General features: G+C 40.1%; 1 protein-coding gene across 1 annotated transcript; it reads right to left on the bottom strand.

Moving 5' to 3' along the window:
• Positions 1-18,606: 18,606 nt before the first annotated feature.
• On the bottom strand, positions 18,607-20,935 carry LOC110500663 (alpha-2 adrenergic receptor-like). Its single transcript, XM_021578152.3, has one exon. It carries the CDS (start codon positions 20,606-20,608, stop codon positions 19,307-19,309), a length of 1,302 nt encoding a protein of 433 aa, XP_021433827.3. The 5' UTR covers positions 20,609-20,935; the 3' UTR covers positions 18,607-19,306.
• Between the last annotated feature and the right edge of the window lie 1,725 nt (positions 20,936-22,660).

The raw sequence follows: 22,660 nt of genomic DNA, 5'->3' as shown, positions 1-22,660 counted from the left end.
GAACATTAGCCGGTGCAAGTGGGATTAACAATGTATCAAATTACAATCTATTTTAAAAAATAAATCAAAAGGATTTTCCAATACAGTGATTGCTGACATACTTGTTTAAAAGTAGTGCAGTGGAAATGGAATGCTACTTGAATTGAATGTAGAGATGATTGAATATTCTGTATTTATTCTAAGAAGTTCAAAGAAGACCATCAGAGGGAAAGTGATGCATTTCAATAAAACTCTCTATGAATGGAAACGGCATAATTGTATACTTTCCTTTCAAAATGTAAAGTGTAATTGGTTTAAAGCTGCAAAGATGATCCGCCATCATAGCTGCAATTATCAAAATACGATATCGTCCGTGATGCTCAGAAATGATTTAATTTCTATCAATGGGTAATTGTATCATTGGTTTCAAAAGTGCGGAGGAATGGGATGGCTCTGATTGATAAGCTCTTTGACTGGGAAATTACCGCCATGACTGGTTTCTTCCATACGGTGCACTCAGCATGTAATATAATACCGACTGCTTTCACTCCCTTTATGGATCTGCCCATTTTCATGTTGATTATACCTTTGTAATGGTTTCTATCTGGCTAGAGATGCTTTCAGAGAGGTTTTAACCGAGTAAATGTCATTTCAGTCTCTGTGAAATATCACTGCTGTTCCCACTGCGACCCAGCCAAGCCTTTCACAGGGCAGAAAGGAAAGGAGAAGGACTTGTACTACTTGATGCACTTTGGATGGTGCCCACGTTGATCGTGTTCCTGCTTACAAACATCTGGGCATCTGGATAGACGATAAGCTGTCTTTTTAAAAGCATATTGATGAGTTAGTTAAGAAGCTGAGAATAACAATGGGCTTCTTCTATAGAAATAGGTCATGCCCATCATTAGATAATAGAATGCAGATGCTTCAGTCGATGTTTCATTTGGTCTTAGATTATGGTGATACCATTTTAATTGAATGAATGCAGCTGCCATGTCATTGAAGCTGTTAGATACAGTTTTCCATAGTGCACTTAGTTTTATTACAGGTGACAGGTTTTGCACTCATCACTGCGTGCTCTATTGGAAAGTAGGTTTGCCTCTGATTTGTTTATAAAGTCCTATTTCAAAAAATGTCTAGTTTAGATTTACATTTCATTGAGTTGTCAACTAACCTGACTTTAACATGAAATCAATAAGAATTTGAACCGTGTCAGTGGATTTAGGTTAAAGGTTAGGTGAAAAACAGAAATTCCTTGACATGGAAACAACATTGATATATCCAGTTTGTGCCCAGTGGGACCATACCCGACGACAGGGATGGTTAACTCTGGAAATATCTGGAAATATCTGTTGATACAGACTTTAGTTTCTATGTATCCCATCTATGGATCAAAGTCTTCAGAGTTCCCTTGAACTAGATACATTGGTACCTCTCAGGCAGTTATTGTTGACCAATGTGTCTGTATTGTTGCATTTTGTATTCGCTTGTATTTAGTAAAATGAGTGAAATTGTAAAATGCAGGGCTCCCATCTGAAAGGGACTTTGGTCTCAATGGGACTCCCTGTTGAAAAAAAGGTATTATATACATTATATATGTATTTTTTATATAAAATAATCATACTGCATTTCCAAGACTTCACACAAGGCTTGCAGGTCAAGTGGTGTCACCGGTGGGATTTTTCATTAGATTCTATAATTTGTTTTTGGTGTCAGCTGTGGTATTTAGCATCAGATTCTTGGATTTCTTGCTGACAAAAATTGTTCTCTCAGCATAAGTAGACATTGCATCCCTAACATCTGAGGTAAATGGGTCATATCAGGAGTGCAATACAAATGATTAAAGATCTTGCAGCAACTTTCTGGCAGGTTCCTGAACATTATGTGATTACAGTGCATTCGGAAAGTATTCAGACCCCTTCACTTTTTCCACATTTTGTTAAGTTACAGCCTTATTCTAAAATGGATTCCATTGTTTTTGACCTCCTCATAAATCTACACACAATACCCCATAATGTTTGCAAATATACTTAAAAAAAACTTAAATACCACATTTACATAAGTATTCAGACCCTTTACTCAGTACTTTGTTGAAGCACCTTTGGCAGAGATTACAGCCTCGAGTATTCTTGGGTATGACGCTACAAGCTTGGCACACCTGTATTTGGGGAGTTTCTCCCATTATTCTCTGCAGATCCTCTCTGTCAGGTTTGATGGGGAGCGTTGCTGCACAGACATTTTCAAGTCTGTCCAGAAATGTTCGATTGGATTCAAGTCCGGGCTCTGGCTGGACCACTCAAGGACATTCAGAGACTTTTCCCAAAGTCACTCTTGCATTGTTTTGGCTGTGTTCTTAGGGTCTTTGTCCTGTTGGAAGGTGAACGTTCGCTCCAGTCTGAGGTCCTGAGCACTCTGGAACAGGTTTCATCAAAGATATCTCTGTACTTTGCTCTGTTCATATTTGCCTCAATCCAGTCCCTGCCACCACCATGCTTCACCGTAGGCATGGTATTGGCCAGGTGATGAGCGGTGCCTGGTTTCCTCTGGATGTGATGCTTGGCATTCAGGCCAAAGAGTTCCATCTTGGTTTCATCAGACCAGAGAATCTTGTTTCTCATGGTCTGATAATTATTTTGGTGCCTTTTGGCAAACACCAAGAGGACTGTCATGTGCCTTTTACTGAGAAGTGGCTTCTGTCTGGCCACTCTACCATAAAGACCTGATGGTTGTCCTTCTGGAAGGTTATCCCATCTCCACTGGAGCTCTGTCAGAGTGACCATTGGGTTCTTGGTCACCTCCCTGACTAAGGCCCTTCTACCTCAATTGCTCAGTTTGACCAGGCGGCCAGCTCTAGGAAGAGTCTTGGTAGTTCCAAACTTTTTCCATTTAAGAATGATGGCCACTGTGTTCTTGGGGACCATGCACTGTCAACTGTGGGACCTTATATAGACAGGTGTGTGCCTTTCCAAATCATGTCCAATCAATCGAATTTACTATAGGTGGACTCCAATCAAGTTGCAGAAACTTCTCAAGGACGATCAAAGGAAACAGGATGCACGTGAGCTCAATTTCGAGTATCATAGCAACGGGTCTAAATACTTACGTAAATATGTTTTTTGTTGTTGTTCTTTGCTAACATTTCTAAAAAACTGTTTTTGCTTTGCATTATGGGGTTTTGTGTGTAGATTGATGAGAGAAACAAAACAATGTAATATTTTTTTTTAAATAAGGCTGTCATGTTACAAAATGTGGAAAAGGTCAAGGGGTCTGCAAACTTTCTTAATGCACTGTATATTAAACAAATTGTAGATCTCCTATATTCCTTCCAATTCCATTTCCCAGGGCTCACTCTAAAAACATTTACAATATGTCACTAGAACTGTCTGATGTGAATGCTTTGCGATACATAACCCCCACATGCTGGGTTTCTTTACCATTTTCTAAAACTGCCACGGCATGTCTACAAGACCTTCCTGCTGGTAAATAAGATACATTGTAGGTAATGGTTAAGAGACCCATTTGTCTTTCCCAAGCCGTCTTCTTAGCTTCAACCGAACAAGTAATTAGGGAGTCTCCCAAATCACAAACTTTTCCCTATGTAGTGCATTACTTTTGGGCCCTGGTCAAAAGTAGTGCACTACATAGGGAAAAGGGCACCATTTGGGATGCAGACCTAAATGTTAGATGGCCTCAGGGAGGTTTCATGTTCACTTTCATGCACCTATTAGCTACCCCCGGCAATGCTTTCCACGTGTAATGAATGTGTTGTGCATTACATGTAAGTTCTACAGGAATAACCACATAGACTTGTGAGATAGGTTTCTTATAGCTTATATACTGTAGCTTGAAAAACAAATCGGTATAATTAAGCGCCATCGACCTGAAGTTCAATGTCTCTTGATGGCTATTTACACGTTTCATGCTTGCTAGATGTTGCAATGGTACTGTGTTTTACGATGAGCCATTTATATCAAGATATATAGACATATTATGTACATTCAATTGCCCAAAAAGGAGCATATCATGGCATAAAGAAGAGGGGAAATGAATCTCCATTCATGGTGTGGTGATACGGCTGGCAATGCTCTTTATCCTAGATAGCGAGCTGTTGAAAACAAAGATACTCATCTACAGCTCTCTACTGTAGCCCCTTCCTGCAGTCAAATGACTAGTGGCCTAATGTGTGGAATGTTCTTAATATACTTTAATAATTTCATAATTAATGAACTTTTTTTTTTTTAAACAGCCGAAAATCTGGTGTTTCTATGTCAAACGGTTTTGTTATATTTCAGTCTCCTGGGATGTATATTAAGTGTAATAATGGGGTGCAAACACAACCAAAATATCAACTATAAAGTACCACAGTATGAGTTATAATACCCATTAAACCTAGCGGTCAAACAGGGAAATGGTTCCAATAGTTTTTCCACCATTAATTTTGCCCATAGAGGGGATTTTAGAAACACTTCAAATAAGGGCTGTGTTTCGTGAAAGCTTACCCTGGTGTGACATTTTTAAAACCATGTAAGTCTCTCTAGGACAAGTTGACTTGTATCAATATACTTTCCTCTATTTACCCCCTCCAAAATGAAATGCTAATTAACTGCTTAGTCAGCCACCAATTGTGCAAGTTCTCCCACTTAAAAAGATGAGAGAGGCCTGTAATTTCATCATAGGTACACTTCAACTATGACAGACAAAATGAGAAGAAAAAAAATCCAGAAAATCACATTGTAGGATTTTTAATGAATTTATTTGCAAATTATGGTGGAAAACAAGTATTTGGTCAATAACAAAAAGTTTATCTCAATACTTTGTTATATACCCTTTGACAGAGGTCAAACGTTTTCTGTAAGTCTTCACAAGGTTTTCACACACTGTTGCTGGTATTTTGGCCCATTCCTCCATGCAGATCTTCTCTAGAGCAGTGATGTTTTGGGGCTGTTGCTGGGCAACAGACTTTCAACTCCCTCCAAAGATTTTCTATGGGGTTGAGATCTGGAGACTGGCTAGGCCACTCCAGGACCTTGAAATGCTTCTTACGAAGCCACTCCTTCGTTGCCCGGGCGGTGTGTTCGGGATCATTGTCATGCTGAAAGACCCAGCCACATTTCATCTTCAATGCCCTTGCTGATGGAAGGAGGTTTTCACTCAAAATCTCACGATACATGGCCCCATTCATTCTTTCATTTACACGGATCAGTCGTCCTGGTCCCTTTCCAGAAAAACAGCTCCAAAGCATGACGTTTCCACCCCCATGCTTCACAGTAGGTGTGGTGTTCTTTGGATGCAACTCAGCATTCTTTGTCCTGCAGGTCATTCACTAGGTCCCACCGTGTGGTTCTGGGATTTTTGCTCGCCCTTTTTGTGATCATTTTGATCCCATGGAGTGAGATCTTGCGTGGAGCCCCAGATTATGGGAGATTATCAGTGGTCTTGTATGTCTTCCATTTCCTAATAATTGCTCCCACAGTTGATTTCTTCAAACCAAGCTGCTTACCTATTGCAGATTCAGTCTTCCCAGCCTGGTGCAGGTCTACAATTTTGTTTCTGGTGTCCTTTGACAGCTCTTTGGTCTTGGCCATAGTGAAGTTTGGAGTGTGACTGTTTGAGGTTGCGGACAGGTGTCTTTTATACTGATAACAAGTTCAAACAGGTGCCATTAATACAGGTAACAAGTGGAGGACAAAGGAGCCTCTTAAAGAAGAAGTTACAGGTCTGTGAGAGCCAGAAATCTTGCTTGTTTGTAGGTGACCAAATACTTATTTTCCACCATAATTTGCAAATAAATTCATAAAAAATCCCACAATGTGATTTTCTGGAGAAAAAAAAGTTATAGTTCATAGTTGAAGTGTACCTATGATGAAAATTACAGGCCTCTCATATTTTTAAGTGGGAGAACTTGCACAATTGGTAGCTGACTAAATACTTTTTTGCCCCACTGTACTTTGGTTTCAAAATAGATTTGTTTAAGACTACCCTGATTTAGCCCACTGCAGTAAAAGGTTAAATATGTCCTCCAGTGATTTTTGAACTTTTCCTGTTGAAGCGATATCCCAAGTATAAATAAAGTCAAGTACACACACTAAAGGGTCAAATTAATATGTTTTGAGAAACATTTACATGTTTTAGATACAAATGCAAACACATAAACACACACACGCACACACACGTATGCCATGTCATGTCATACCTTGACCGGACACATCTACTTTCTAACGAGCCTGCGTAAATCAGGTGTTAAATTAGGTGAAAAGGAGACTGGAGAAGGACTTTAAACCTTAAAAGGATTTGTTAAAAACTGGAGCGTCAGACATCAAAAACCCCAGTCAGAATCACAGATGTAATCTCAGGCATGAACAGAGGAATTCATCTTTTCATTTATTCATTCATCAGCAGCTTAGTGTGCAGGTGGAACTAGCAGTGTGACTATACCAAAATCAGGTGGTAGCTCGATGCCACCGAAATGTATGAATGAGGACACAAAGGAAGAGAACACAAAGGAAATCCTCAGAGGTGGGGGTCATAGTTTCATCATCCCATGGTGTCCCATGGCCAACGGAATTGGTAAAGCAACTCATTTCAGAAGTAAAATTATTATTCTTAATTTTTTTAAATTCAGAATGTTAATTATTTGATGTCTGCCTGGTAGGGGTGGAATGAGAGTATGCTGCGGCAGGGTAGCTTAGTGGTTAGAGTGTTGGACTAGTAACCACAAGGTTGCAAGTTCAAACCCCCGAGCTGACAAAGTACAAATCTGTCCTTCTGCCCCTGAACATGCAGTTAACCTAGGCCGTGATTGAAAATAAGAATTTGTTCTTAACTGACTTGCCTAGTTAAATAAAGGTAAAATAAATAGAGAGGGTTAGGATTTCTGCATATAGTTGAAAGACAAAAAAAAGCCCTCATGGAATGAATGTATCCAAACTGGAATAGTGCAATGCAAAGTGAGCCAACAGCTTTTTCCTTTCACTGATGAAATAACTAGAGCTCAAATGTAGGCCAAGACATTGATTGATTGATTTATTATAGCTTTATTATACCTGTATCACTGAAGTAATATGTATACTTGGGAAATGTGTCAAATAGCTTCTTGGGAGCTTGTCAGGAAGGCATTCAGGTGAAACGTTACAATATTTTCGCACTCATTAGTCTATATCATAATTCAATTCTCACACAAACAAGCTTCAACAAAACATATTTGATTCATGCCTATCAAGTTCCCAGCCCTTCAAGTCTCTTCACTGTTCCCCAGGGCAGTATTTCTCTATATATAGGTAGAGTTTATGTTGGGCATATTTTCTAACTGCAAAACCTACACGCAAGTAATATCATGCTGTGCCCCACTGATTTCCCTGTCGCCTGGACTGCAACATATAATATTACATTTGCCCCAGAACAGTTGTTTCAGTGTGGCAACAATTCCTCATGGAATACTAAGACTTAGAAGCTGTGTGCTGCTGGATGAGAGGCACTCCATTAACCAAAAATCCCTGCAATGAATCGGCAACAATCAATAACTCTGCTACATTTTGCTAGATTCCCACGTGACCCCTCTGCTCTCCAATTCATCAGCAGTTCATTTAGCCTTATCTCAATGGTATTATGAGGGAATTCAAATTGAAAAAGCAATATTGGAGAAGAAGAATTAACACCAGGTGCATAAAAGGTCAACATTATAGAATAGGGGGAAAAAAGGCAACAAATGACATTTAACTTGCAATCACTGAAATGTCATTTAGAAGAGATGAAGGAAAACATTTGCCGGAGCAGCTTGCGTCCTGCAAGACTATAGAGACAAAAGTGCAGATGAGAGCATGCTTTTAGAATGAAAGAAAAAATGTCCTGTTTAGTAAAAGCTAGACTATAACCACTGGCGTGTGAAAAATATTCAGACATCTTCATTTGTAGCAAAACTGTGGTACTCGGAAGCTTTCTAAATTCCAGTCAAACATACCTACAAAAGCTTGTTTTAATTTGATATAAACATTTTAATACATGTCTGCATGTATGCTACTTCTCAAGTAGATACATTGTTCCAACTCTGCAGGCACGGCAAGTGAACGACAAAGAATAATTTTAGAGGGCCAAATTGGAGATGCAAAGGGTCGTGACACGTAAGTCACAGAGGGAGCTTGTCTTATCTCGCCTTCCACATCTAAGATTCAGTCTGTCCTGGCGGAATATCACTTTCTCCTCTTATAAGAGGGAAGAGAGTGGGGACTGTAATGGATACAGTTGATCAGGGTATTCAACTGCTTGAGCTACTGTCCATTAGAGATGATGTCATCCATAGCCTTGGATGTTTTCCCGAATCAACGGACTGCCATTCGAGTTGAATAGTGTGCCCTGGGATGTCACTCAGGTCATTGTTTACCTGAAAGAAAGGTCTCCCAGTGCTTCACGCTGTTTACAGTCTTCAAAACAGTCACACCGAGTCTATCTGGATGTTAATTGAAACCTGAATCCACAGAATGCTGTAGGCTATTATCATCCGCTTTCGGATTCAGTTGCAAGGATGCTGCGGTTTGTCAATATAAAAATGTGTGAAAAAGACATTTCAGGGGGAAGGAGCTTCATAGAAATGCAGTTTTATTTTGAAGCTTCCGAAGCATTACATGTGATTATATTATATTACCACATAAATTAATGCTCAAGATCTGCAAGATTTTTACAGTGACAAACATTTTCTTCTACAAAGACAGATATTCATTGTTTTAGGAGGAACATCACTTATGGTTGAGTATTTTTAAAGGAACCACACACTTTTATTTAAAGCCTAAATAATTAACCATGGAAGCGAAAACCAGTCATACCAACTAATTGACTGTCAATGCAGTGCGATGATTCCAGTGGAGACAGCTGGGTTTTTAATATCTTAGAGCACTATAGTCGAGTACATGGTCAGTAAATTAGCTGGCACTTTCCCCAGCCAGCACATCACTCCTGTTTGTTGTATAGAAATTAAATAGGACAATTTTTTAAGAATTGGTTCCTTGAACCAGGGCCAAACTGGATCCAACCCTCTTAGCCATCTATTATTTTAGGGAGAGGGGAATGGGGAAGTTTAAGTTGGGACAGTACTTTTACTTTGCACTTTAAAATGTTTGCCTCACACAATCGATGCTTGACTGCACTGGACCCATCTAATGAACATCCTAGCTCATCTCACATTCACATTGATTTCTGATGCCTCTAGCCACATGTCCCTGTGGAAAACTTAATTCATCTCATAAACCGCGATGCCCCAGAGCCCCTTTCATCCAAACGCCAAGACCTCCTCTGGGCGCAGATGAGTCTTATGTGGAGAAGAGTAACAAGGAGGGGTAGGTTGTAATGTTTTTGTGGATCGACAGGAGAGTCGGCATATCAGAACCGGAATCTTAGCAGGTGTGAGAAGCAAACAGGTAAACTGCACATGTGAGATGGATTCAAATACGCCATCCATGTTGAAAAATTAACATCTGGAATTAAAAAGGTCTTTCAAGCTGACCTATGAGGGTGACTAGGTGGCTAGGACCACAAGGGTATGATGCGGCCCCACAGGTGGAGGCGGTTGTGGCTTTGAAAGCACCTCTGTGCCAGCGATGCCAGTGATTGACCTCATGCCGAATCCTCAGTGTCTAAAAGCTTCTCAACAGCAGGAGATGGTAATGGAATGTCCTATACCCCACGCCCACCTCATCCTTCCCTTTCACAATGACAAGCCAATTAAAGAGTAGGAGCTCTATGATAGGAAGCACGTCTACGCTCTCGGTAGCAAGCCCATTGTTCATGGATGGGCTGAGGAATAACAGCATAGCAGGTGGTTTGGAATTATAGACACGGAGATCACGATTGAAAACCGGCAAAAAGGAAATGTCTGTGTAGGTAGAGAGTTGTGAGTAATGTACTACAGACTCTGAAGTTATTAGCCATCAGTCATCCATAGCTACAAAATACATTGCTAATGCAGCAGGTTGGCACATTTGTGTGTTATTTTGTCAAATCCAACTTAATCTCAGGAAATCACACTTTAAACTGACCTGAAAATCACTGTCTACCACAGACATACTGAACATACACTGGTTGAATCTAGCATCTATACGATCTAAGATATCAACTTGATCTCCAATTAGATTGTACCTAACGTTTACAGCATTGTTGCCGTGGCAAATAACCCATTACAATTTTCTGTTCAATGGCTGCCGGATTGGATTTGGCCTTCCAGCTTTTACCTGTTTTGGAAGGGATTTGTGATGCAAAGCAGTCGGTCATAGCCTCCATGTTAATTGTTTTTCACAACATGACCTCCCCTCGGGCATTTGAACCACATCGCTGTGAAGAAAACGGAACGATAAAGGTGACTTAAGGGTGTTTGAAGGGTGACTGCTCCCAATGCCTGAGCCAAACCTGGTGTGATGTTCATGTGAAATGACTTATACACCTTTAGGAGTGCAGAGCGGTGACGTCACTAGTGCACACCATAGGAAATCTTTTCAAAACGTTTTCAAATGAAATCAAAGTTTATTGGTTGCGTACACAGTTGTGCAGATATCTAGCAATTCAATAACAATAAACACATAATCCAAAAGTTAAACAAAACTAATGATCAAAATATTAAGACATATCAGAAAGAGCAATATCAGAAGAACTAATATCAGAGTCCGGAAATACAAATAAATATATATGTATATGATGGTGTGTATAGACAGTATGGACAGTATATGAATAGAAAAGGTGTGTAGAGCAATAGTTATATAGCATGAGCCATGACCAGAACACAGTATATAAACATGAAGTGGGTAAAACAGTATGTAAACATTATTAAAGTGACCAGTGTTCAATGACTCTATGTACAGTACATAGAGCAGCAGTCTCTAAGGTGCAGTGTAGAGTACTGGGTGGTAGCTGGCTAGTGAGGAAATGTTTTGCAACAAAAAAACAAGATTTCTTATTGGAAGAATTAATTTCGGCCCGTTTTCTACCGTTTTGTTCCTAGTGAAAAACACCCCAGGCGTTGGGGCTAAGAATGAAAGAAACAGGATATGGAAAGAAGGACCAAATGGAATGTAACATTACACACCTGGCTTTCTCTTTTAGTCAGAACACAAGGCACCAAATATAATAAACCACTGTGCAGAAAACACCTCAAGGCCTCCAATGTTTTCATTACAATGTAGTCACGTTAAATCTGCAGTACCGTGTGCAACTTAACAGAGTTATTCGGCAAGAGGGCTAAACACACTCCGAGTCACTAACTGCTGGGCATCACTATGTGAGCTGGGATCTAAAACCTGTGCCTGTCTCGTCCACTTACTTATGATTTGAACTATGGCTCAATGTGACAATCGGATTATTGTACAGTGCCTTGCAAAAGTATTCATCCCCCTTTGGCGTTTTTCCTATTTTATTGCATTACAACCTGAAATTTAAAATGTATTTTTATTTGGATTTCATGTAATGGACATACACAAAATAATCCAAATTGGTGAAGTGAAATGTAAAAAAAAAATTGCTTAAAAAAATTCTGAAAAATAAAAAACGGAAAAGTGGTGCGTGCATATGTATTCACCCCTTTGCTATGAAGCCCCTAAATAAGATCTGGTGCATTCAATTACCTTCAGAAGTCACATAATTAGTTAACTAAAGTCCACCTGTGTGCAATCTAAGTGTCACATGATCTGTCACATGATCTCAGTATATATACACCTGTTCTGAAAGGCCCCAGAGTCTGCAACACCACTAAGCAAAGGGCACCACCAAGCAAGCGGCACCATGAAGACCAAGGAGCTCTCCAAACAAGTCAGGGACAAAGTTGTGGAGAAGGACAGATCAGGGTTGGGTTATAAAAAAATATATCAGAAACTTTGAACATTTCACGGAGCACCATTAAATCCATTATTAAAAATAGAAAGAATACGGCACCACAACAAACCTGCCAAGAGAGGGCCGCCCACCAAAACTCACGGACCAGGCCAGGAGGGCATCAATCAGAGAGGCAACAAAGAGACCAAAGATAACCCTGAAGGATAAAAGATAACCCTGAAGGAGCTGCAAAGCAGATTGGAGTATCTGTCCATAAGACCACTTTATAAGCCATACACTTCACAAAGCTGGGCTTTATGGAAGAGTTGCCAGAAAAAAGCCATTGCTTAAGGAAAAAAATAAGCAAACACATTTGGTGTTCACCAAAAACATATGGAAGAAGATACTCTGGACAGTTGAGACTAAATTTGAGCTTTTTGGCCATTACCGAAAACGCACAGTGAAGCATGGTGGTGGCAGTCTCATGCTGTGGGGATGATTTTCATTGGCAGAGACTGGGAAACTGGTCAGGAATGATGGATCGCACTAAATAGAGGGACATTTTTGAGGGGAACCAGTGTCAGTCTTCCAGAGATTTGAGACTGGGACAGAGGTTCACCTTCCAGCAGGACAATGACCCTAAGCATACTGCTAAAGCAACACTCGAGTGGTTTAAGTGGAAACATTTAAATGTCTTGGAATGGCCTAATCAAAGCCCAGACCTCAATCCAATTGAGAATCTGTGGTATGACTTAAAGATTGCTGTACACCAGCGGGACCCATTCAACTTGAAGGTGCTGGAGCAGTTTTGCCTTGAAGAATGGACAAAAGTCCCAGTGGCTAGATGTGCCAAGCTCATAGAGACATAACCCAAGAGACTTGCAGCTGTAATTGCTGCAAAAGGTGGCTCTACAAAGTATTGACTTTGGGGGTGTGAATAGTTATGCACGCTGAAGTTTTCTGGTTTTTTTGTGTTATTTCCTGTTTGTGTCACAATAAAAAATATTTTGCATCTTCAAAGTGGTAGGCATGTTGTGTAAATCAAACGATACAAACCCCCCAAAAAATCTATTTTAATTCCAGGTTGTAAGGTAACAAAATAGGAAAAATGCCAAGGGGGTGAATACTTTTGCAAGCCACTGTATAGGCTACGTCCTTTTTACAGTGAAAACAAGTATCTTCTGTACTCAGTGAGCCACAAAAGGAATGTCCCCTTTCTGTCTCTTGACTCGTTTTCCGACTTATCTCCTCACCCATAACTGTTGCTATGACGGCCATTCCAGAGTTGGAGCAGCTATGCAGCATGTGCCATAACGATTTGTTGTTGAGGTAGAGAACAAAGGAGTGGACAGGAAAGCTACGAAGAACAACCACACACGAAGAGTTAAGAGTTTCTAACTCAGTTTTTCTCTTGAGCTATTTGACGGGGGAGTGAAAAGGTGCCAACGCACTGAGGCACTGCTGCAGAATCTAGCAGAAAGCTGTGAGCTCAGCTAGGAGAGTGTTAACGAGTGTGTGGGATACCATCTGAGCTGCCCTCCATCATTAGTCCTGACAAGTACGCATTGATGTATGGGCGAGAAGATAAATTGAGGTCACTAATTCATAGTGCATAAAACAGTACACTGTAGTGCAATGAACAAATGGGGAATTAGTGTTTCTTCATTCAGCACGTTGAGTACTGTACATCTACACAGGACTGGAATTCAATGAAACGCACACTGTAAGAAAATAAGCTGTTACTATACTATGTAACAACAAGTCATTACAATGTTGTTACTGTGTAATTACAAAGGTATACGAGCAACTTGTATGAATGAAATTGTACTGATTGGTAAAAGTACTGAATGGTGATGTTATCGGAGATAGCAATATTTTCAGTGGGCAGTAGTACCTCCCCCTATCCTTATGGCATCAAAGAAAGGGTGAAACTCCTGAAAATGTTGCCAAAGCAAAGCTCAACTTTATACATTTTATACAGATGGATAGTCTTTGGGTTGAAGAGTTTTGAAGAAGGGCTCAATGGCAGAACAGCCCACCTGGGATTGCTCTAGCCACCTTCTGGTCACCGCCACATTTCCCTCAGGCCTGACTGCTGTCTGTAAAATGAACCTAGTGGAGGACACATTCTCTGTATGCATCCAGTTAGCTCCCTTTCACAAATTATCAAGCTGATCATTGCATTGATTTTATATTTTTAGTATTGACAGGCTTATTTACATACTGACATTCTGTAATGCTGTAACTGAACTTCTGCAGGTGGTTCATCTAGTGGTATTATGAAAACTGATCGTACCTCAACTAGAGACTAATTTATAATAGAAGCAGACAGTGGGCCCATTGACCCAGATGAGGAGAAACAATTACAATTGTCTGAATGAGGCGGTGCTTAAGGAGAACTTTCACAGTAATTACGAGTGACTGAAACGGCCGCAATACTGTCTGCAATACCATCCACTCTTTAGAATAAATATTCAGGTTTTGGAGAGCTAGCTCTCATCAGGTCTCAGGCACTTGAGCATAATTGTTTATTTCTGCTGTGAGCAGAGGCTTGATCTTTTCATCCATTTCTTTTATCAAGACAAAAGAGTCTCAACCATTCCAATAAAGCCCAAATCCATTTTGCTCGTGGTCCAAGGCTGATAAACTCAGACCTTGTTAGCCACTTGATATCCCTCATATTAAGTTCCTTTAGGAAATGGCCTGTTATGTCACAGTGAGATTAGTCACGTTCAAGTGGAACTCTTCCTCATTTGTACTTTGGTAGAGTGTTCTTAAGATGGATTTCGAGTGAATTCCTTTCGATCTCACTGGGAGTACCTCAGGGCTTGATGCTTGGCCCACTACAAATGTTCAATTTCTTAGCAGATTCTCATGAGAGTCATGTCATATCACAGTTAAAGATGTGTTATGAAGGTTTTGGATAATTTCAGCCAGTAGTTTTGAAAGTAGAGCTCATGAGCCAAAATGAGTCCCCGACAATTGTGCACCATTGTGTACAACGTCATCCATTTCGTATGATATGTTACGTCTTGCAAAAATCTGTATTATATGTTACCAATTCCAATTTTTACAACATGTTACAACATTTCTAAGTCCTGTTCAATCTTAACTAGCAAAAAACCACACGAGCACAGTGAATTAAACCTGGGTACAACTCAGTTACGTGACAAACGGAAACAGCATAAAAACCTGCATTTACCGTAAATACCCATTACAGAGCAGGAATGCTGTTTCCCTCTCCAATGAGACATCGTATAGACCATTCTATCCCATTTTAATCAGCAGGATTTTCCAGGCTGTTAACCATGACAGTCACAAGCCAAAATAAACATACAAATCAGCAAGGACTGACTACACTGTTACAATGCTCTTGTTTATAACACTGCTGCATTTTCAGGAAAGCAAACAGGAAAGATTCAAACAAAGACAGGCATCCGAACCTATTTCATAACCTGTTGGTATCTGTTGCAGCAGAAATCCAACCTCTCAAACCTGTTAGATTCACAGAATGAATGAAACAAATCATTGGGAAATGTTCCCTTGATAACAAGCTTTTCTCTCCATGGAAGTTTGCCTTCAAGGTCTTCTCGGAGGCTTTACTTTGGTAGGAGCATACTCCATTAGTAGTACTATACAGCACAGTAGGCCTATGTACAATATCGATCCGGATGTCATTTCCTCTTAATGCTCCCACTTGAGGAACCATGTGTCATATCTGTATCATACCAACACAGAGATTCTAACTACCAGGTAGATTTACCTGGAATTGAAAGCAAATATGCACTGTGTTTTCATATAAGAATCAACGCTATATTGTTATATAAAGCTTTCAGTGATACATTTTTAATACTAACCTCAATTGCTTGAGCTGAGTAAGATGAAATACACAAGGATGAATCACAAAGAATTACAATCACACCGTCTCGGTCCATGTTTTAAGTACTTGCTCCCTTTTATTTGACACTATGATAGTACTGGTCTTACCAAAATCTGCCATTAAATTGCCAGAAGAACATGGATGGTGGCATGGTAAACTATGATAAAGCAAAAAATCTGTCTGACATTATAAAGAAAGAGATTCAATACAACTGTAGCATGAAATGCCACTTTAGTATTTGATAGTGCTGAGCGATTAGTGCTTTTTGAGGACGGTACAGTTTCAGTTCGGTTTGAAAAAAATAATCACGGTTTTCGATTTCAGTTTTTTTTTTTCAATATTTTTCAAAAAAACCCATATATATATATATATATATATATATATATATATAAAGACAATAGATAATAGATAACATTCCATTGTCTCTAACAACACAGAATAAATCACACAGAATAAATCAATTAAAAATAGCCCCATGATGGCCCATTACTGCTTAATTACTGATTAACCATAATTTATTCACATTACTTTACTTAAATAAAATATTTCAGTTGTGTACTTTACTTATTTTTTGTTTGATTACTTTATTATTTAATTTCTTAAAGCCATTATCTCCTCTCTGCTCACACAGTAGCAGCCAGACAACCATGTAACGTTATCTCTGTACTCCCAAATGAGTCATACTATTTTCCTAGTTGGCTAGTGAAAATGGTAGCCCGTGATTGTTGGGTTGCCACAGCTGCTCATGCTGCAGAGCTGTCTAATGAAATCACTATTTTAGTAGTTCTTCAAAGTAGATAAAGATTTCAAGACTGCTACAACTATCAATCTGGTACCCCGAGTCCTGAAAAGTCTGTATCCCTCTCATCGCTGTTTTGTTGACGTTCTTCTCTCACTCGGTATGCGTCTCAGCCGGAGCAGAATAGGCACAATTCATTCTAGTCATTGCAGTTAATTACCACGTTTTCTGGCTGAACCAGGTTGAATATTTGCCTATTAAAAACTCCCAACAGCGTTCCACAGTTCCTTCTTGATATGATTTCTCTCTAGATAAATGGCACATTGAGCTCACAAAAAAACAGAACTAAATGGAATTCAAGTAATTGAACCGATGTTCAATTACTTGAGGGGGGTTAACAATCGCTCAGCACTAGTATTTGACAAAGTGAGATAAAATGACAAAGCAAGTTTTGTAAGACATTTGGGATCAATCATGAACTGAACTTTGTGGATAATGTTGTATGTATTCCCTTTTAACAGTCCTCTGTGTCATAGATGGGCTGCGTGTTGCCTAGTAGCTTCCCTCATGTTTGTATGGGGAAACCCTATCCTTTACACAGGAAGTCAATGCAGGTAATGTGTCCAATGCAGTCAATGCTAAACTGATCTCAATGGAAAATCATAAAACATACAAATTCAATTAGTTAGATTTAGTTAGGTTAAAAGGTTAACATAATTCATTTAGAAAGCCTACATCAATTTATTTTTTACTGGTGAATAAAACAAACCAACCTCTGTCTACATGTCTACATTTACTGACACCATAACAGCAGTTTAAGTGATGCTCCAGAATGTTTGTATCATTTCAGCTAGTAGTTTTGAAAGTGGTGCTCATGAACCAAAACGGTCCCTCTTTTCTGTGTACTACGTCATCCAATTGTGTACTACGTCATCCATTTTGTATGATACGTTATATCCTTAAGATCCTGAACTGCATTTGAACAAACACAAAAGACCATTACAAAGAGCTGTTACATTGGCACCCCAAACACAGCAGCAGTTTAAAGTGGAGGAAAGATTCAGTTCCACCTTGCTGATGTCCACAGGGCAGTGGGGAATATTGGATTATCTCCTCTCAGCCAACCTGTTGTGCTAAAAGGTCACCAACACCCTGGTATTGACATGGCCAATCTGTGTCAGGGGGACGAGAACTTTGGTTGACCCCATTACTGCAGCTTCTATCATTTTCACAGTTAACTTCAGAAAATGTTGCCATTACATTACACTAGGGATCTATGAGGCTACTTAGTAAAAAACACAGGCTACGTCCCAATACTCTGGAATACTTCCTTGTTTCATTCCCTTTGTGAATGGACACTAATCTGAATGTTATGGATTGGTGAGGGAAAAATGGGCTGCATACCAATTCTTCACACTTCTCCCAAAGTGTGCACCTGCACACTCCTTCTACTGGATTGTAGATCCATGACTGGGAATGTGCAAGTGCACACTTTGGGAGGTGGGAGGAGAATCTGTAAGCAGCCATGGTGAGAACACCCCCAAGCCAGTCAATGGGATGGGTGGGATATTAGACATGATATCAATAGTGTGATAATAGAGTATTGATTAGGTTTGCCAAAAAGGAATTGTTTTTACCCTAAATAATGATTTAGGCAGCTAATTACAGATTTTTTTTTTCAGGAAGCTGTTGCAGTGACATTTTAACCCTCTCCCTTTAGCATTCCCTAATTATATTTGACCTGCATTTTAAATTGTTTGACAGTGCAAGCGAATGTCTATGAATAGAAAGGATTACGTAAATGCATTGTTGTCCTGGAGCTGTTCTGTTAACATGTTTATAGTGTCTAAACATAAAAAGCTTATTTGTATACCATCTGAGGGACAAATGGGTTGCCAGACATCTTAGAGAGTGCACGTTAGACAGTGATTGATGCTGGCAGAGCACACTATCTCAGAATCCCTTGCATAAGACAACACTTGGCAACCCCAGTATCTCTCAATCACTCAAGCATGTCAAAACACATGTGCATCATTGTCAGAGTGCTCCAGTGTGTATATACATATGACAGAAGTCCAACATCACAGTAGAGCTCAGATAAGATTTCTTCAGCGTTTATTTTGCATGATAGCCCACTACTTTAAGCATAAGAAAAAGCACCACTTGCAAAACTGTTAAATATGCAAAATAATTGAACAGAAACAGTCCACAAGAGAGGTACTTCAAATAAATACTTTATGTTTTATTCTTAGGTATATATTCATCAGCATCCAGGGTGAAAAATACAGATCTTTCTTACGATTATAAATAAAAGGAACAACCGTAGCCCACGTTTTAAAAACATATACTCAGCCCTCAACACCTCAACCATTTGTCTGTAATCCCTAGGGTCCACTTGGAAATCATTACCCATGACAAGTCAACATAGTGGATTAGACTGCTGATGCGCCCGGCTAGTTCCCCTGTGTTTTCGCATTAGCATGATTAGCCTGGAAATTGTGTTACTTTGGTTGTATAGGACTCAGGAGTACCAGATATCTAATGTGACATTGAGTTAAAGCCTTGCGATACACTTCAGAACATCTTGTTCTGGGAACCACTATGCACACACTGAACGTGAATGGCAAATATGCAGGCCAGTAACATAAATATGTTGGGTAATGAGAGCACAAGAGTTGCCTGTGAGGGAATATGAAGGCGTAGTTCAGAATGATGCTCTCTCAATTGAGTTACAGCATGACAATGTGTATGACCACTGTAAGTACAGTGTGCACGTTGCATTGTTCATATGGTTGAATACAAAAAATAGGCTTCTTTCATATGAATATTCCATGGTAGATTTCATATGTCCATATTGAGATTGTCATGGTCATCTCAGGGCATATTTAGTCCTGGCTTGTCCCTCCCATTATCACATATATCTAGAAGGATTTTTTCCACGACTTGCAAAGGATTTTCTGAAAGGCGCGTCGGAAATCCTGGTTGAAGATGGTGTAGATGGCGGGGTTGAGTGAGCTGTTGCAGTAACCAATCCAGAAGAAGAATTTAAAGAGGGGATCGGGGATCTTACAGGGGTCCCCGCACACTCCGTGCAGGCAGTAGCTGAAGAAGAATGGGAACCAGCACACCACAAATACCCCCATGACTACAGCCAGCACAAAGGTGAACCTCTTCTCCCTGGCCTGGGAGACCTTTTTCATGGACACAGAGCTCCTCCTCCTCTTCCTCCTGGAGGCGAACAGGTCCATGGATTTGTTGCTGGCTCTAGAGATCCGGCTGGAGTGTTTGGAGATGGCACTGTTCTTCCGGCTGGCCCGCTTGACCCTCTTATGGTTCAGGTCCTGAGGTTTGGTGTGACCTTTGTCCTCTGAGGAGGAGCTCTCCTCCAGGTCCCCCTCATCATGAACCTCTGTGGTCATCATGCTGGGCGTGGGTGGGCACTGGCAGTGCCCGGTCTCTCTGTCCCCGTTGATTTTGCACAAGGCAGCTTTGCTTAGCCCATTCTCAGTCATTGTATGTTCACCTGGACCATGTTTTTTCTCCGACATGCCCCTGGTCCTGGTCTTGGCCACTTGGTATATTCTAATATACACTAATATCATGATTAGGCAAGGCGCAAAGAATGACGCAATGCTAGAGGAGAGGATGTACCAAGTGTCATTGTTCAGCTCACACCCTGGGTACTGAGAGTTATCATTGTTTTTGTCTATTGATATTAACGGAGGAGAAGATATCATGGCAGATATAAGCCATACAATGACGATAATACACTTCACTCGTTTAGGAGTCCGTTTGAGATTATATTCAACAGCTTGCGTAACGGACCAGTAGCGGTCCAAACTGATTGCGCACAGATGGACGATGGACGAAGTGCAAAATAATACATCTAAAGCGAGGTAAATTCCACACCAAACTCTGCCGAAATACCAGTAGCCCATAAGTTCGTTTGCCAGAGAAAATGGCATCACCAAAGTGGCAACCAGAATGTCTGCGGTGGCTAACGAAACCAAAAACAGATTCTGGGGAGCTTTCATTGCCCGGCTTGTTAATACCGCAATTACAACCAGAACGTTCCCGACCACTGTAAACAAAATAAGAAAACTTACAAGTGCTGCAAGACTCGCTATTGTAGCCGAAGAATATGGACTTTCTGATGAGGAATTTAAGTTGACAACGGGGAACGTGTCAACTCCGCTTGAGTTAAACGAATCCATCCCGTCCATGTATTTCTTTTTATTCCAGAATGGTTGGTTCAGGGAAAGACATTCACTTTATGCATGTAGAGTCCATTCATTGCCAAAATGAAAATGAGCACAATGTTGACGGAATGCATGTCTCGTGGATTAGACGGCAAATCATTACCCAATATATATCTGGTTAATTGACTAAACGATCATGCCACCTTGCCTTGTACATGCATGCTGTTATAGCATGACAGGCAATCCTTCTATATCGGCTGCTGCTGGCTCTCTCTCAGCGCTCGTGCTGAGCTCTACATCAGAAAGCTGTCTCAGTCAGCGCTCATGTGTTGCTCACATACAACTAACTGATTTCTGCCCCGCCCCCGACAGAGTGCATTATTTTCTGGAATCTCATTGAATTACAGTATGCGATGGTTTTATTTATTTTATTTGTTATATCAGTTCAATAGGCTATTTTGTGAATGACGACTATAGTGAAATACGCTGTCTGTCATTAGGCTTTGATCATATGATGTATTGATGACACAAGTTGAATGTCAACCACGCCGATACACTGGATTTAAAAAAAGTATGTAAATATTAAATTAGGGAGAAAAGTACATTTGCGAACACACGAATATTTCAGAGATGTGAGATGCGCCCTGAATGTCAATGTGATTTAGGCACACCTTTATTCCAACACGCTGGAGGTCAGTATTGCTGCATCTACTAATGTAATCTCCTGCAAACAACAATGAGTCTTAAGGACATCCTTGGGACCTCACGAAATGTTCGCTTGAAGTCATCAGGACGTTGTGTCAAATCAAATCAAATGTTATTGGTCACATACACATATTTAGCAGATGTTATTGCGGGTGTAGCGAAATGCTTGAGTTCCTAGCGCCAACAATGCAGTAATATCTAACAATTTACAACACTACACACACATCTAAAGTAAGTATTAGGACGAGCAATGTCGGAGTGGCATTGACTGAAATACAGTAGAATGAAATGCAGCATATGAGATGTAAACATACTGCTATACTCATGGTGTCATGGTCCACTGGAGGTTTAGTCTAGTTCCCGGGTTTCACCTGTAGGACCATTCCTACCCTTTACACTTCAAAGTAAATCTCAGCTCTGTTAAAAATACACAGAAGAAAAATGATTATATTTCTTGTAGTGATTCAGGAGTAACATTAAAACAGAATAATATGCCTCACCTACATTAGACAACTATACTGAAAACCCAAACTCAAATTGCTGAAATAAGTCAATGAAATCAATGAGAGAAATAGTCAGATTAACTCATAACTAAAATAGCGACGCAGATGGCACTCTTTTGCTAAATGCAGAGATGCATTATAGGTAATGAATGTGTAGGGGACTTAATACATTTGACAGAATTTGTGGCGCCGCAGAATGATCAGCATACTCCAGAGGTTGTGAATTCAAATCCCAGGAAGGGTCATAATGAGTAGTCAGTAGTGATCATGTCAAATGGATGAAAGATTTGGACACTATTTCAGCTGAACAGCGTACTACCTACTTTAAAACCTCCATTTCATTACTTTACTTATAATGGTTTGGGACACATGGGAACCTCAAGTGACTAAAACCTTCACGGGATCATGACACAACGTCCCAAGGAAGTTTTCAGTCAATTCGCGGATGGCTGAATCTCACCGGAGAAATCATCAGAGCAAGGGCAACAGGGCCCCTCTGTTTCAGTAAGTGTAGACCGCGTATCGGATACTGTCTTGACCAAAAAACATGTTGCCGCCGTATAATTTCATTGATTGACGCCAGCAAGAATTTGGCCTCCTTTGATAAATAAATTATAATATTTAGCCAATCTGCGTTGAGCTGAGCTGTGGGTTGTCCTGGTGCAGCAAAACAACCCCCAAACGAGGCCAGGTTGGATTTGGCTGCATACCAATCAAATAATTTCCTTAGACAAACATGATTTTCTGTTTCTGGTCAGCTTGTGCTGTTGTCCTGCAGTAGCTAGCTTGCTAAATTGGCCCTTTCCTAAACCATTGATGGAGATGGGGATTTGGACTTAATTATCTGTACAGGGCAATGATTATGATG

This window comes from Oncorhynchus mykiss, chromosome 21 (assembly GCF_057628025.1).
Source record: "Oncorhynchus mykiss isolate SJ-2025 chromosome 21, ASM5762802v1, whole genome shotgun sequence".
Lineage (NCBI taxonomy): Eukaryota > Metazoa > Chordata > Actinopteri > Salmoniformes > Salmonidae > Oncorhynchus > Oncorhynchus mykiss.
This window is presented reverse-complemented; position numbering and strand designations above follow the sequence as displayed.